General features: G+C 39.8%; 1 protein-coding gene across 2 annotated transcripts in view; it reads left to right on the top strand.

Annotated features, from left to right (window-relative positions):
• The window catches only part of LOC125906310 (CUB and sushi domain-containing protein 1-like), a 537,329-nt gene extending 523,098 nt beyond the window's left edge, over positions 1 to 14,231 (top strand). Inside the window, exons 72-75 of one of the 2 annotated variants that reach the window (XM_049604892.1) lie at positions 3,563 to 3,650; positions 3,921 to 4,047; positions 6,813 to 6,875; positions 12,390 to 14,231. In XM_049604892.1, the coding sequence (XP_049460849.1) occupies positions 3,563 to 3,650; positions 3,921 to 4,047; positions 6,813 to 6,875; positions 12,390 to 12,549 (438 nt within the window). In that variant the 3' untranslated portion in view covers positions 12,550 to 14,231. The remainder of the gene's footprint in view (positions 1 to 3,562; positions 3,651 to 3,920; positions 4,048 to 6,812; positions 6,876 to 12,389) is intronic. The other variant, XM_049604902.1, reaches the window with a different exon arrangement.
• The last annotated feature ends 3,717 nt before the right edge of the window (positions 14,232 to 17,948 follow it).

Here is a 17,948-nt window from a genome sequence, read left to right on the forward strand (position 1 = left end):
TAAATAAAGAATGAAAGAAAAATAAGTGCAATTTAATTTCCATCAAACTCACCATATGAGTGTGGCCTTGATGCTGATACTATTTTGTGTATTTCAATAATGTAGCTAGCTTTTTACTCCAATGAGTTTGATAGTGCTGCTTATATAATATTTCTTGAGCATTGAACAGTGCTGTGAGCATACCAAGCAAACTGGCTTCCCATTTACTTCTGTGATGAAATAGCAACTGGATAATTTGGACAAATAGGAATAACAGTGTATTTAATTGAAAAAGTGGAATTAATGACGTCTCTGCAATTTTCTCACTTAGCAAATTTATTGAGTGGGCCAGATTGGACCCTGTGGCGGGCTGGTTCTGGCCCACGGGCTGTATGTTTGACACTCCTGGTATAGATAAACTACCCATCAGTATAAAAAGTAATTAACATGAGCTCCCCCCTTTACCATCTACAACATTAAAGTAATGAACACATTAATGAAAATATTAATTATAATTCAGTAATATAATATAATATAAAAAGTAATATTTTTCTGAAATGGGACAGATTCTGCATTAGGAGTACTTTTACTACTTTGATTTGTCACTGAGTATTTTTACAATGTACTATAGCTACTTCTACTCAAGTTAAAGATCTGAGTACTTCTTCCTCCACTGGCAGCACCATCTACACCACATTTCTCAGCCCACAGCCACTACTGTGCTGAACAGGGTCTTGTGAAAGAGGTGTATTTAAATTCCAGATAAATCCTCAGTTTCATTATGCAAAACAGATTTTGAATATAATTAAAGCTAATTAACATCTTTTGTAAGTCTCCTCAAATAGAGGAATGATGCTGTTTACCAAGAAGCTTTTGTTTTCATTACAAAAGTGTAAGAACTAAGTTATTTCTTAAAATTATCACCATTAGCTGAAGCTGCTAAAAGTAATCAAAAATGAATCCACGGTATAATGAACTCACTGCTGAGTGTCTGTTATAGAGGGTGTAGTAAATGCATAAACAAGGGTGTGATTTCAGACACAGCCTTGCTGTCACTGTGAGGTTTCAAGGCGTCCTGCAGAGACTCAAGGACGTTACCAGCCTGGCCAATAAATAGTTTCAACATGTCACTTCCCATGAAACCACACGTGTGGCTCAGATATTGTCGATTCATAGCACATTTACTCTGTGTTTTCCTAATTTTTCCTTGATGTGCATAAATGGTATTTTCTTTAGACTGTGAACGTATTCAGTCGCCTACTTTAAATTCAAAGATGTTGAATGCTAGAAGTGTTTCAAAGGAAAGACAAAAAGAGAAATACAGATAGAAAGTCAACTTCCATGCTCCATGTAGACTTTTTAACTTAGTTTGATGTGATATTTGAAGCTGCAACTTCTGAAGATCATGTGTACATTTGGGTAATGGATTAAAAATCTGATCCTGTTTGACTTGCTGACAGAGGAGGCGAGAGTGTGGAATGGAGACACCGAGTGAGGAGATTGTGAAAGATAGTAGCAGGCAGGAATGGGAGATGAAAGGATGTAAGAGGGAAGAAAGGAATGAGGGAGGCACATAGACAGCCAATTTATCATGCGAATGACAAAGAGTGAGGTAGGGGAAGAGTCAGGCTGGTGATGGCTGAGTTGTGATTCCTGAAAAACAGTCATTTTACAGTTTGAAGAGGAAATTTCAGTTGTCGATTTGTGGGCAAAACTTCAGTTTCCAAACAAGAGGTGGTGGAAAGGGGAAGAGGAGAGAGAGAGTAAAAGAGGTGGAGAGATAATGTTAATGAGCAAAACCTTGCACTCAAATTTAGATGGCATAATGTAAAATACCAAAAAATAATTGTTTGTGTTTACAAAGTGACACACATAATGCTTTAAATACTTAAAATACATTAAATGGTTGATTGAAAAAGATAATAATAAAAGATAATAATAATACTTTTTACAGAATAACATTTGCTGGAGGAAGTATTCATTGATCTACTGTAGTCACACACCCTATTTAATCTATACGCCACTTCTTCACACTTTCCTTACAAATACCTTCACAGGAACGTCCTGCTTGATAGAGTTTAAGACCATCCACCATTCTACTTCCAGTGTTGTGCATGAACACTGAACGTGCTCATGTTTTCGGTGAAGAGTGAACTGATCGTAACCGTTTGCAACTAATGAACGGGAACATCATTCAGTCTTTTTAATGATGCTCACACACTGTTTTATGGCACCCAAGGATTTATGGCTCCCGGCCTGCTGGTGCTGATGCCCATCGATATGTGTTTCCCCCTACACAAATCTGAACCAAACCTTTTCCTTAACCCAACCACAGAGGGGGGTGCCAAGCATTTTCTCAGGAGGGAAACACTATTCGATGAGGGAGCAGACTTTGACACAACACTGGCATGGCTAGTGCATCTGGTAATTCAGACAATGCAGCTACCAGCACTGCTAAAGCCAGTTTATATTATACATATATAATATTGAAAGGACTTTTATAAAAAAAAATCAGTAACAAACAAAAATGTCACATTTTTTATGCAAATTGTGCCCGTGAGTCTGAAAGTCAGCCACATCAGCAACAGATTTGAAATAACACATTGAGTTGAAGCATCCGAGCAGTTTTGAGAAATATCTGCAAGTGAATGATGATAAGATTTTATTTTATTAAAAAACAACACAAAAACAGAATAAATTAATGAAAACGAGTTTATTTTTTCTGACTGTGAACTTACTTAAACATTCACATTGTGAACTATGAAGATGAACTTGTTCATTTTAATCAATGTGAACTGAACTTTGAGCAAGCTCTTGTAAAGTTTGAGCGTGCATTACACTGACTACCTCTGTGTCAAATCCTATTACTAACTTATTCTGCTGCGCTTTGTGTCTCCATGACATAATCCTTTAATGCTGAAAGAACTTTTACACTATCTCCCACTGTCTGTTCAAAGATCTTTTATTAAACTGTACTAATTCAACAACAGTTTAGGAAACCAGGGTAAAAAAAAAAACTCTCTTCCACCTGAATTTGAGCTCTAATCAAACCTCTCAATCTCCCCTTCCTTCTGTTATTTCAGTAGTCTGTCATCTTGTGCACAACAGGGTTGGCAGAGTGGGCCGTGCCCCTCGGTGCATCTAGTGTGCGTGGCCATCCATGGTGATGCCGCACACAGATGAAGATCACCGCTGTTGGCTGCCCATTACGCACATTTCCCCCACTGCTGGGTAGGGAGAAGCAAACAGTGCCAAACAAATCACCTTGCTGCCTCTCCCTCTCTTTCTCTTGTTTTACGTCCATCTCTCATGCACTCTACCTCTCTCCACCAGTGCTCCACTATATTGCTCCTCAGCTGCAATCCCTCCTGCCATTTATGCACAAGAGCTGCCAGTATCATTAAAAAAAATATATGCCGACCAGGCCCGATTCAAGCTGGGGGGAATAATGGCCCGATCCCAGTGGTTGGGTCAGGCCCAGTCGTGTTCAGACAGAGAATCAGAGCTCTGTCCTGAATGCACAGAGGTGACTTATTATCCATGATCAGACTACAGTCTGAACACTGACTGCTTTGTTTTTCAGGTTACTGCAGAATCAGACCAGAAGACGTTTGTCTACCAGGGGCACATTCACAGTAAAGACTTCGGCAAGTTCCATCTGACAAGGCAAGGTAGGTCTGTCCGTAACATCAGCACCAATTACAACCCCAACAAACAATACAACCTTGATGTCACACTGAAAGTGGGACTAAAATATTCCGTCAAATTGAAAAAATATTGAAATGTTTTTCTCAATTTCAACTTAATTCAATTTCAGACTGAGTAAACATGAAAAGGCAGAGCTCAACAGACTACTAATACAAGAAGCCTCTGTTCCACATGCACAAATGGGTGTTTATGTGTTCATGGATGTGTGGGTTCATCTGTGTCTGTATCCCCAGGCCCTGTAACCATGGCAATGGACCCATCCAACCCCTACACTAACAGCAGCTCTGTGGCAGCAGCCATCTTAGTTCCCTTCTTTGCCCTCATCCTGTCTGGATTTGCCTTCTACCTCTACAAGCACAGGTAAGCTACAGTATATCCTCAGTGTCAGTCCAGCAGAGTAAGAACAGATGACCAGCACGCTAGAATACAAAACAGGTGTTTGCCCCGTTGATCCTTAGCAGGTTCACCTTATAAATAATTAAAATAAAATATCCCCCTTGAATTATTACCTCTGCAGATGTAACTTCATGATTTTCAGGGTATTTTAATGGTTTCTTGAATGTTTTTTTTCAGTGCACCACTATTCCCTTATTCAGTAATTTATTTCATGCATTTCCTTAAAACACCCACACTCTCTAACTCTGAGAAATTTGAGACATGTCTTTGGGTAGCATCGCATTATGATCTCTTAAGGCTCGCGCTGATGAAAGTCTTATTACTGTGTGTCTGCCTTTTTGGTGAATGTTCCTCTAATTCTGTGGGGCTGGCACTAAAACCTCAGCCTGTATTTATCAAGCTTCTTAAAGAAAGAAATGAGTCCTAACTACACATACTTTGTCCATTTTCGTTGATTTAAAAACATTTTTCAAACTTTGTGAACCTTGGAAAGTCATCTTACATTGTCAAGATTAAAACACAGAGTGCTGCAGCAGTTTACAGTTGCATTAAAACAAACAAGCTCTTGTAATTTACACTTAATTGGCAACAATGAAATGTATCTAAAACAACAGTCTAAGGCTGGCAGATGATCAGATTTTCATAACTTGATTATCATTGCAGTATCTGTAATAAATGTGAAAATATTAATAATAATGCTCCGTCAAATTAATCTTTAACTTTGTGGAGATAAAGCAAGAAGGGAGAGAAATTAAAATGACTTAAGAGGCGCTGGACTAATTACACAGTATTATTGTATGCGCATTATTAACATGACTTCAACATTTTCCTTTTAAATATCACAGTTATCGTCAATACCAATATATTAAGACACCCCTACAGTGGTTTCTTTATGAATGTGATGGCATTTAGTCCGACCTTGAGGTATCAATTTAAAAAAAAAAAAAACCTCTTTATTGAGAGCAGGTGTCCAAAACTTACTTAATAACTCCCCTCCTTTCTTTGCTCATTATTTGATTGAGTATTGTTTATTTGTCTTTATTTGCTCTAAGGTGTTTTAAGAGTGAAAAATCCCACCAGGATTAATTAAGTACTCTACAGTATTTAAGTCCTACTCTGAAGAAAAGGTCAAACATACAGCACAATTCCCAGGAGGGATTCTGAGATGCTTGATAAATATGAGCACTGATGCAGTTTATTGATTATGTTTTAGACTGCAGACATTTCTCTGCTATCAGTTGTAGCTGCACTTGAAGCATTTTGAAGTGACAGGTTTTGTTACACGAAAATTAAACTAATATTGTAGTCACAACACAACAGCGTAAGCCTCTTTACCTTTCCTTCCACGAAACAGTTCATACCGTGTGTATTTTGAGAAACAGGGCTCTAATTTATTGAAGGTGCAGATGCAGGGACACATGGCTTTGGGCTGCCTTTTCTTTTTTTTGATGGCCAGAGGTGCAAGTTCAGCTCCGCTCCAGCACAGACAAGAAGGCAGGATACATTGTCAGCAGTCAGAGTCGCACTGCACCTCCCGGCTGCAACACCTTGACAGCTTCCATACGAGCCAGGAGCTAAAATGTTTTGCCTGGAGCCGTTCAAAGTCTTAAAAAATGTAGTTGGTTTATTCCGTTGCTTGCCTGGATGCGCACCTCCCATAAAGATCACATTTACATGACAAAAACTTTAAAGTGGGACACCTTTGCACATCCTACAACCAACTGTAGAGGACGTTAATGTTAATAATCCAACCCAGTACAAATCTTCCATAATGACATTGAAAGATATACAACGATGTGAATTTAGATGCATATGAGATGCAAAGCAAGTGTGAGTACTACTTAAATAAGTGCAGGCAGACAAGTAAATTACTTGCCACCTTCCATCTTGGGAGGCAACCAGCATTTGTGCTTTCGCCAAGCTTGCACCAGCATTAAAACAGATCCTGTGTAGTTAAGACAGTAATGATGGAGTTTTTTTCTCTCTTTGAAAACCTGATTTATTTGAGTCACTTCCAAACTGAGGAGATGGCTGTTTGATACACACTGAATCCTAAATCACTATTGAAATATAATGAGTGCACCGGGTACGTGTTTTTGGAAGGAGAGGCAGGTTTGTAGAAATTTTTAATTATAGCTCCAAAACTCCAAGCGTACCATGAAGATTAAATCTGATTGACCTTAGATAATAAGTATTGTTCCCAAAAAAAGGTCACAAAAGACTAAAGATGCCAGATTATTCACAACTATATTGAGGGTAAAATGTCATCATTACTGTTTCTTTTTTTAGACTATTTAAGACCTTTTTAAGATCCTACATCTAAGGGATGTTCTAACTTCTGTACTTCATCACTCAAAGTTTTACAAAGTCATCTTGCTCATCTAACAATTGTCATTATTACACATTAATCCGTTGGCTTGTGATTTACAGTAGCTGTATGCTGCAGTATTCTGTCTGCAGTGAAATACTGATGTTATAGAGGAAACACAGACTGTATGTCTAGTTAGAAGCATGCTATGTTAGCAAGTTCGGAATGTGCCTTGATATTTACTAGTTAGTTTAATAAATCCTGTGAATGCTAAGATGGTGACTGTTGTGGGCAAGGAACAGTGTAGTATACCAAACGCCACTAACACTATCATTATTTTACACTATGTAACACAACCTGCTGGCCAGTTAGCAGTGTGCAATGACAGATGATGTATATTAAAGCTGATGGTTGTATGCAGGACATTGTCTGCTGACACAGATGACAATGAGAGACCAAAAGACACCTGGGGGCCTGGCGGCAGGTAAGACTGGCACCTGTCATTCACCTGGTTTCAAACAGCAACCAGACCTCCGCCCGCCGCCACATCCTCCGTCAAACTCGTCATCCCTTGTTTTTTAGTTTTCAGATTTTGCTTCATGCTGTTTAGTAAGGCTGCACAATGGACCAAATTGTGAGATTCATATTTCCTGAACTGAACTGAGTTGTGTGTGTGCTCTTTTTTATATTAACTCAGAGGGAAATGAAACAAGGAGACTCATCATATCTGCTCAAAGTAATTGGGGTGACATTTATACTCAGGAAACATGGAAAAAATGAACACATAATCTTAAGGTTTTTTAAAGGTAGTGCAGCCCTACTGTGTTAAAACAGCAATCATTTAAAGCTAGACAGATTTATTTTGTCTTTGATCTCATTGTCATCTCTCTGTCAGCATGATGTCATCAAGAACAAATACAACATTTGATGTACGATAAAGAGGTCTAATTGAAACAAGTCATATGTTTACTTCTGTGTGCTGCTGCTTTTGTAAATTTTTACTGCTACTTGTAACTTTCATTACTTTCATCTTGACTTGACGGAAGGGATGGGAATTGATAAGATTTTGTTGATACCAGTGGCGCTATCAGTCCTGCACATAAATCCAATTCTTTATTGATCTTTTATAACTTTTCTGTATCAAAAAAGTAGGCTTTTACAAGTTTTCAGCCACAGTGCAACTGTTTTATTATCTCTGAGTCTGAACACAGTGAAGCTGCGTGGCACTAATGTTATTATAACAGGGTATTTACCCTCAGTAACAGACATGCTGCTCAGTTGGGAGGCAGTAGGACTTGTGCGTTAAGTGTCAAATACATGGCATTCCTGAAATTTAAGCCCATGTTTTGTAGAAAGAAGCTCCAGTATATTGCTGGTGTTTCCATCCTGACTTGAAATTATAATTGCATTGACATTACAAGCAGCGTTGTTGTCATCTTTCTCCATTAAATGAAGCCACAATTTGGACCATTTCTCCAAATTTCTCCCATTTCTCAGTTTCTAGCAGTTTTGACGAGTTTGACGTCATTGTTTTGCAGTGAGCAACTGTCAGAAAAACAAGCTAGCATCAATAAAAGGCATTAATGATCTCAGAGATATATAATTTAATGGATCAAAGAATTTGGAAGTGGTTGTCAATTCCCATCCCTACTTGACAGTAGCTGTGTGGTAAAGTTAACTTTGCAAACACAACGCCATAGCCCAATAGTTCTCAACCTTTCTTCCTGTTAAGGACCACTAATCTGATGCACACCAGATCACAGACCCCCTTTTGATTAGATTTCACCTCAGACAAGACTGTGGTTGTTTGATATGATTACTTGACATTGACATTGGGCTCTCTTCTAAAGTAAATTAAAATATGAAAATAAACTTTTCCACATTTTTATGGGGACCTCTTGGACCCTTGGTTGAGAACCACTGCCCCAGCCCAACATAACCGCAAGGTGACAGAAATTATTCATTAACTTAACAATGTAGCATCTTCAGTGAGACAATATAACAGCAAGGTGAGTGTGCACATTGCAGTTTCTTCCTGCTTTGGCCCACGTCTGTGTAGTACCACTGTCAAAGCAATTCTATGAGTCGTTTTTCATTCTACCAATAAAACTAAACTATTGCACCTTCAGCCACAACCAGAAACTAGTGCAGCGATTTGAACTACTGCCACACAGGGAGGTCTGCGGTGTGTGTTGGTGTGTGTGCAGTTTTGTAAAGTAATGGGTTGAGCATGTAGGGTAGGCTTAGTGGCTCCCCAGGGTTGGATTTCTACCAGTGCGCGTGCACACAGACACACACATACACATACAACCACACACATACACACACTCTTAATGAGGTCAGAGTCAAACAGTGTTTCAGCTGCAGCACTCCTCCCTGCTAATAGTTCCACAGGGTTTGGGAGTAAGTGATTATATCTAACTGGATTATAGGACCTGATTATCCAGAAATGTAATCTGCGACAAACAGACAAATTAGGAGGGGGTAGTCATATTCCACCGCATATCCGTTTGAACTCCTGCAGTAAGTTTCTTAAAATCCTCATTCAGCCACATTGAGTAATAATATATTCTTTTGAACTAAAACCATTGGGTACCATTTGCAGGATGATGGCAGGTTGCACGCATGCAAACACACTCACATGAGAGCAGCAGATGGGCACTGGGCAGCTGAACCACTGAAGCAGGCAGTTGTAATGGTTCATGTTCTCGCTCCCGCCATCATTTTCCCTGCAATTTGTGCATTTATACCAGAGACCTGCTCTTAGTGAGGTTGTGCCTTTAATGTTAAGGGTGAAGCTCTTGCCCAACATGGCTAACAAGGCCACTAAAAGGACAGAGACGGATTTTTTAAGGGAATAATTCACCCGGAAATGTCGATTTGTATATCAGTTACTCACCCTGTGTTATTTTAAATTTAGGAAGAAAACGTTTTTCTTGCATGTGAACTGAGAAGGGTTGAAGAATCCAAAAACGGCAAATATTGTTGATGGGTTAAAGTTATTGGGGACCACATTTAACAACAGCAAAACTGACAAAACATCTGTTTACAAACTCTCACACAACTCATGCAGTATAATCCAAGTCTCATTTATCCATGCTCACAGGCATTACCTTGCCGCCAGCCCTCTCCAACTGGGACTAAAAGTAAAACTTATCTATGCTTCCACTTTCAGTTCAGTTTCAAATTGCAAATGCAGAAATGCATGTGTTTGGGAAGTACTGAGCATACAGCTGGATAAATGAGACTTGGATTATATTGCACGTGTTGTGTGAGAGCTTGTAAACTGATGTTTTGATACAGTTTTGGTTTTGCAGTTGTTAAATGTGGTCCCCAGTGGCTTCAGTTCATCAACCATGTTTACCTTTTTTGGATTCTTTGTTCATTGAAGGCATGTTAGAAAAATTTGTTTGTTTTTTTTCCTTCGCAAATTCAGCATAACATGGGTTGAGTAATTTATACACAAATGGTCATTTGGGGGTGAAGTATTCGCTTAAAGTAACGTTTTTGATTGAATTTTTGAATTGGTTGCAGAACTCAACAAGACAAAATGATATAGAAAAGTCAATATTCAGTTAATGGTTAATCTATGCCCCTACAATTATGCATAGGTTCCTCTACATACAGTACAGGCCAAAAGTTTGGACACACCTTCTCATTCAATGCGTTTTCTTTATTTTCATGACTATTTACATTGTAGATTCTCACTGAAGGCATCAAAACTATGAATGAACACATGTGGAGTTATGTACTTAACAAAAAAAGGTGAAATAACTGAAAACATGTTTTATATTCTAGTTTCTTCAAAATAGCCACCCTTTGCTCTGATTACTGCTTTGCACACTCTTGGCATTCTCTCCATGAGCTTCAAGAGGTAGTCACCTGAAATGGTTTTCCAACAGTCTTGAAGGAGTTCCCAGAGGTGTTTAGCACTTGTTGGCCCCTTTGCCTTCACTCTGCGGTCCAGCTCACCCCAAACCATCTCCATTGGGTTCAGGTCCGGTGACTGTGGAGGCCAGGTCATCTGCCGCAGCACTCCATCACTCTCCTTCTTGGTCAAATAGCCCTTACACAGCCTGGAGGTGTGTTTGGGGTCATTGTCCTGTTGAAAAATAAATGATCGTCCAACTAAACGCAAACCGGATGGGATGGCATGTCGCTGCAGGATGCTGTGGTAGCCATACTGGTTCAGTGTGCCTTCAATTTTGAATAAATCCCCAACAGTGTCACCAGCAAAACACCCCCACACCATGCTTCACAGTGGGAACCAGGCATGTGGAATCCATCCGTTCACCTTTTCTGCGTCTCACAAAGACACGGCGGTTGGAACCAAAGATCTCAAATTTGGACTCATCAGACCAAAGCACAGATTTCCACTGGTCTAATGTCCATTCCTTGTGTTTCTTGGCCCAAACAAATCTCTTCTGCTTGTTGCCTCTCCTTAGCAGTGGTTTCCTAGCAGCTATTTGACCATGAAGGCCTGATTCGCGCAGTCTCCTCTTAACAGTTGTTCTAGAGATGGGTCTGCTGCTAGAACTCTGTGTGGCATTCATCTGGTCTCTGATCTGAGCTGCTGTTAACTTGCGATTTCTGAGGCTGGTGACTCGGATGAACTTATCCTCAGAAGCAGAGGTGACTCTTGGTCTTCCTTTCCTGGGTCGGTCCTCATGTGTGCCAGTTTCGTTGTAGCGCTTGATGATTTTTGCGACTCCACTTGGGGACACATTTAAAGTTTTTGCAATTTTCCGGACTGACTGACCTTCATTTCTTAAAGTAATGATGGCCACTCGTTTTTCTTTAGTTAGCTGATTGGTTCTTGCCATAATATGAATTTTAACAGTTGTCCAACAGGGCTGTCGGCTGTGTATTAACCTGACTTCTGCACAACACAACTGATGGTCCCAACCCCATTGATAAAGCAAGAAATTCCACTAATTAACCCTGATAAGGCACACCTGTGAAGTGGAAACCATTTCAGGTGACTACCTCTTGAAGCTCATGGAGAGAATGCCAAGAGTGTGCAAAGCAGTAATCAGAGCAAAGGGTGGCTATTTTGAAGAAACTAGAATATAAAACATGTTTTCAGTTATTTCACCTTTTTTTGTTAAGTACATAACTCCACGTGTTCATTCATAGTTTTGATGCCTTCAGTGAGAATCTACAATGTAAATAGTCATGAAAATAAAGAAAACGCATTGAATGAGAAGGTGTGTCCAAACTTTTGGCCTGTACTGTATGTAGTCCCAGAATATTTCAGTAGCCGTTGAATTTTCCTGAACACCTGTGCTTCCTACATCAGTGAAGTTAAATAGGACATGCAGTGCAAATTATAGCATGTTGTACAGTATGTACTCTGTCTTATCTTGTTTAAGCTTTTCACACAGATTAACGACTTAAATATGTACCACCATCCTGTAATCAGCTGGAATCTTTACACTTAAAGCTTCATAAGGGAAATTTTGAACAGCTAGGGGTCAAAAAGGCTTCATAATTCATAGACACAGTAGAACAAAAACCAATATACAATCCCATCATGTCATGAGTCATGTTTCTGGTTACCTCACAAGTGTAGCCTAGTATTCCCAGGCCTTTTGGCTCTAGTTTGGTTCACCAACTTTAGTGAAAAAATACCTTTATCTGAATCTGCTGGATGCTCGCTGCTTTACTGAGGCTCCTTGTCGTTTTGTGCTGGGCATACATGTTTGAGCTTGTTTTATTGGAAGTGGCTGTCTGTGATTTTATATGGGAGAGCTGGTGAGAGCGAAAATGTATTGTATATTACTACAAGGACAATAACAAATTTGAGAAACTCAGTTTTGCTGTGTTTAAATGTCTATTAGTTTGTGTTTTACTTGTCATATTGTTTTTCAGAGACCTGCATCCTTTTGGGTTAACTGTTTTCTTTTCCCAACTTTAAATGCAGCTTTGTAAAGATATCCTTGTGAAACCAAAAACCTGCCATAAAAAAACATTATTTTCTTTTCATTTTGTTTTGCAGGACGCGTCCCAAGGTCCAGTTCAATGGCTATGTCGGCCATGAGAGCTCCAATGGTCAGGCATCATTTGAAAACCCAATGTATGACACCAACATGAAGCCCACTGAGGCTAAGGCAGTTCGATTCGATACCACACTCAATACAGTCTGCACTGTGGTATAGTCCAACAAACCAGCCACTACCCATACAGTGGTTCAGTCCAAACTCCCTGTTGCAGTCTGCGATGTGGTTTAACCAAACAGAGAAGAAAGAACAAACTTATGATTTGGACTCGTCACCGTGAGCAGTCTGTAGTGTAGCATGCTGGTCCTCTGTCAGCATAATACTCACAGTAATGCAGCTCTGCTCTGCCTCCCACCTGAACAACGGTATCATCCACCTCTCCCTAAATAAGTTGGAACCAGTACACGAGGGAGTAGACAATGACGTCATCACTTGTGTTGTTCAGGAGATCAGTGCTGGGACCAGAATTCTTCTAAAGCAATGTTGATATTCAGACAACAAGGAAAAACACAGAAAGATCGTACAACTAATTGAACTTCCTCCAAGAGCGACAACCTCATTGAACAGTGCTTGTCCAGTGTCATTTCTGCAAAATTTGACCCAACCTCCTTAAGGAAAGGGCTTTGTATGGCCACAGTCATATGGTCCACAAATAGTGGCTAACCCAACCTAGCCCCATACCCCATGCCAAATTTGCACAGTGGTATAGGCCAACGCTTAACTTACTAACTCCCCTGCTGCAGGCCAGACATGGGTGTGACCGATGCAAGGTTCCACCCTAAGGGGAAGCACATAGACTACAGCCCCCCCTTCAACCCCCTCCAGACATCGAATAGTAATTGGATGGTTCCTATATGTCAACACAAAAACCATCTTTGGTGCTGGACCAAAAACCTCCCTCTGGACTTCCATCACGCTGGACTTGACAAGACTGGACTCTCTGACGTAGTTACAGCTTACAGAGTCTGTGCTGGTGGAATCTGACATTGATCGTACAGACTGCTGTAAAGTTGACAACCAAATGCAGTCGATGCAGTGACAAGCTGAACCAGACAAATTCCTTTAAAGAAACTCTCATCCAGTACTGGATACTAGTATTAGATTAGTACTAGGAGTGGTGGACTAGTGCTAGACAAACCAGGGTCAAATAACAGTTGCAGATACAGTTAAAATGTTTGTTTTAGCCTACATGGAGATCTGAATGGGTCAGGTTTAATAGCAGGACAATCACAGAGTTGGGTAAGTTGAGTTGTCAGTCAATAATGGATCTTTAAACAGATGCCTGTGATTGTCTTTACTTTCTGCCATTTACTGTATTGCCCATTATGACAGCGTCTACCTGCAGTATTTGGCAACTCTTTTAGGCTAAAACACACCAAATCAAGCATTTGCAAATGCTATTTCCCAGGTTTAATATGAGAACCTGTGAACTAGTTCTAGATGAGTTTTGGACGTTTTCAAATATTCTATAGAGGTACTACACACTTAAAATCAGTCCTATGTACAATATTCCACACTAGCACTAGGCAGACTGTGTCGAGCCAGAAAACCAGACATTTAAGTTGCCGGGCTGGTGTACACAGTGGACTGGTTTCCAGAGGCCTGTCTAACACAATCAAAGAGTCAGACAACTGATTCTTGTTCTTGGACTAGCCAGGATTCTGTGCTTGGTGGCTGAACAAGTGGAAGCCTGGAGGCAATAAGCTGTCAAGATCGTCAACTGCTGCAATCAGCTGTGGCCAAATCCAGGAAATGATTTGTCTTCTCGTAACTCCGGTCGGGATTATCAGTCAAGTGATGACTGATTTCTTTCTTTTTTTTTTTTCTTTTTTTTTTTTTTTCTACAGCATACTCTCCAGCCACAAAATCAGAAATAGATGAACAGATTAACAGACGGACTGGTTGACTGACAGAAATTAGACGGACGGACGCAGACAAATGGACAGATAGACACCTCTGTCAGTCGTGCTGGGGAAGAGAGAGACAAGGACAGGTTGCTATGGAAACAGAGGCAAATAGTTGTCTCTATTTGTCTCTTCTGGCATTTTTCTTCAGTGAAGATATTGATGAACAGACTCCATGTTCAAATACCCAGTGGCCCCATGGGACTTCCCAAACCACTGCTGCTGGGGACCCCAAAATATAAACTTTATATAAACTCTTAAACCGCACAAATTTTGCACTAGTGTGTTTTTCTGACTGGGTTATGAAAAAATGAATAATTTTTGGGTCTGAAATGGGTTTGAAAAATGAGTCATTCAAAAAATAAAAGAGAATTTTATTCAAAAACTTCTATCTTTAAAAAGATGATAAAATGACAAAATACAGGGTTACAGAGAGTTTGTATATACACATTTATATTTCACACTCCCTGTTAGCAGAAGGTGTGACCACATGCTATAACGTTGTTTTTTTTGTTGCCATGACAACATGCTAGCCAACCAGAAAGTTGGGATCAGTTTACCCATGGACCTCCGAGCTTCTAGTGTCACATAATGACACCACTTTTTTGCCATTTATAGAACAGTGGATGTTTCTGAAAGCTCACACTGAAATATACAGAAAGGCTCACATCCATAATTTGCGGTACGGTCCCACTGAAACACTGCTGCCACACTGATAGTTTTATTTCAAGGCATTAAACTCCATCATTTTCTGAGATACTGTACAGTACTCTTAATAGTAGATAAAGACTAAATACTAGTATCTCAATATGGGCTCATTTTTCAGTTTCGCAGACAGTGTTAGCTTTCAGAAACAACGTGACTGTTTCTCTAACTCTCTTTAAAAGGATGTGTTCTCACATTATCATGCATCATCATCAACACATGCCACATATCCGATGCACATGATCTTCTTTCAACACACCTTTTTAAAGAGCTCACAGCGTATTTGTGATCTGTTTGAGAATTGGTCATGTAAGGCAGAGGACAAACAGATTCAGTATGAAGACAACATGCACAATTATTGTTGTCGACAGCTATCGCCCCCCCTGAGCCCCTCCATTGTTTGAGAAATACCTCGTGTGCAGAGAGTAAGTTACATCCTGCTTATCAATGCTGGAACCTCACTGCAACAAATACACAAGCTTAGCGGGTGGGACCTCGCATTCAGCTTATTTCCTGGTATTTTGAGTCGAAATGTCGTACTAACACCCATAAGCCTGTGGGATTGGAGAAAATTTACTAGTTTCAAATCACTTGCCAAGCTTGTTATTTCTCGCAGTGCTCTCTCAAAATAATTTTATTTTTTCGAAAGATGCTGCACTTGGTTTAGATCACAGATGTAACTGCTTTCAGTGTGTGTCTGTCAGTGTCTTCAGGCCTGTTTCTTGTTTGTTTCACTCTCCATGCACACACGCCAGTCTGGCATCGCACTTCAGGCATTTGCTTTAACCTGCATGAGTTTCATCGTCCAAATGAGTTTTCATTTATGTTCCTCATGTTTTCAATCGCTCAACCTCAATCCATCAAACTGTCATACAGACAAATAATAAATCACAAATCCATTCATTCACACATATGTTATCAAATGGTGAGTGGAATGTATGAGATATCAGATAATGAAAACTTACAACTGGTGAAACGATGATTTTGTCCATTACAGTGTTATATTTCAAGCCAATACTCAATTCACTAAAATCAGAGAGTGGGTTTTCCCCAGGACTCAAATACTGGAAAGAAAAACATTTGGCATGAGAAGGTTGTCACATCCACCTATTCTGAAATAAGTGAGAATGAATCATGTAACGAGCAAATTGCAGTTTCTATTTACATTTTCAGCTCATTTAATTGAAACTGAATCTTCTCCAAACATGGATGTTGCAAATGAAATGTCCCTGAAACAATGGCGATTATGTTTGGGAGCATGACTACAGGATATTGTCCGTATTATAATATCCATTGTCGGCCTGTCATTCACAGCCTCAGTGGCAGGGTCATGGTCAAACAGCCAAACGCACATGCACCGGTGTGAGGCACAGAAAATAAAGGAATGCAGATGCGTGTATCAGCTATAATAGTGGCAACAGTTAAAAAGGGCAGCAAGACAGAAGACACACTTTCAAAATCTCCTCACAGAAATAAACAAGGCATCTGTAAACAACAGCAGAGCATCTGCTCACGAGATAGCAAGCCCGCTCTCTTTTTATTGCTGGAGTGCACCCCATGCTTCTATTTTAATTGATTTAATTAATTCAGTTGAGATTTCCTATGGAGTCAAGAGAGCATAATGGAGCCTGAAAATTAGAGGCTGCAAGGTTTCCACAGGTGTAATAAAGGGTCTAATTTATAACAATTAATGACACAGATCTGATCTCCCAGTGTGCTCAAACTAGAAAATTTAGACTCAGCGTTGTCCCAGTTTATCCTGGCATGAAAAGATCAGAGTAGTACTGCAGAGGTTGGATTTCAGATCATGTGTGCCCATAGAAATTTGGGGAAATGGTCTCAAGCTTATGGCAGAGCTGTTATGACAGTATTTCTGTAATATTGTTTCCCCTTGATTCTAATACCTGGATACATTTAGACTACAGATATGCCGAGTCACGGTGGAGGTGCTGAAACCAGCCCTGGATTGTTGAAGTGCTAGGTCACAGTTTTAACAAAAAAGTCTTCAACAGGGTCACCAAGACATTGTGTCCAGTTTGTAGTCCAAAAGGAGACAGATGTCGAGCTGATAGCTGAAGATTATTCATTTTCATGACTATTTAATTAAATTAAAGGAATGGGAAGAAAGGCACCATTCTCTGCAGTCTAACTGTGTTTCCCCTCAACCTATGAATAGCAGAAAGAGGAGGTCTATTGTGGCTCTGATAAAGATCACTCTTTGGACGCCATCTTATAATAGACACCATTTTTCATTGAAGCGGAAAGTGTGTCGCACCTTATTTTAAATCTGAATAGAATCAAATGTTATAACAAAGGACCCTAGTTGGTTTAGGCTCTTCAGTTCATTTCTGCTGGGGGAAAAAGTAGGAAAATGAGCCAATTAAATAAACCGTTTGTTGCATTTCATATAAATAACCAAGTTTAAAAAAAGTCCTATTAAATGCCCGTCTACACACACACACAGATATATATATATATATATATATAAATATAAATGTATAAGTGGACCACAAAAATTCACTTAAAATAGCTCTGCTGACATTAAGTAGTCTGATAGCAGAAGCAATGAAGGACTCAGAGTGGCAGTTTATTCTCCTAAGGGGCACATTATACTGTCGGCCTGAGGGCATTACAGTGAATTCACTGGACAGGATATGGTCCGATTGGCTGCGAATTCCTTTTGCTTTCTGAGCCACCTGTTTCTCTCAGAGGAGGTCTCCTCACTGGGCTCCTATTATTTTGGAGCATACTTTCACAACAACATTTAGGCTATTCTCATCCACATACAGTAAAGCTGATATAGTGTGACACAGAGACTTCTGGCCTCTGAGATTCATAGATCAGTATCCCTCTGAATGTGACACACACCTCCTCTGAGATGACTTTAAAATGTGGCTATCACTCAAGACTTTCTTCGCAATTTGTGAAGAAGTTTCCACTTTTGTCCTT

This window comes from Epinephelus fuscoguttatus, linkage group LG2 (genome assembly GCF_011397635.1).
Source record: "Epinephelus fuscoguttatus linkage group LG2, E.fuscoguttatus.final_Chr_v1".
NCBI lineage: Eukaryota > Metazoa > Chordata > Actinopteri > Perciformes > Serranidae > Epinephelus > Epinephelus fuscoguttatus.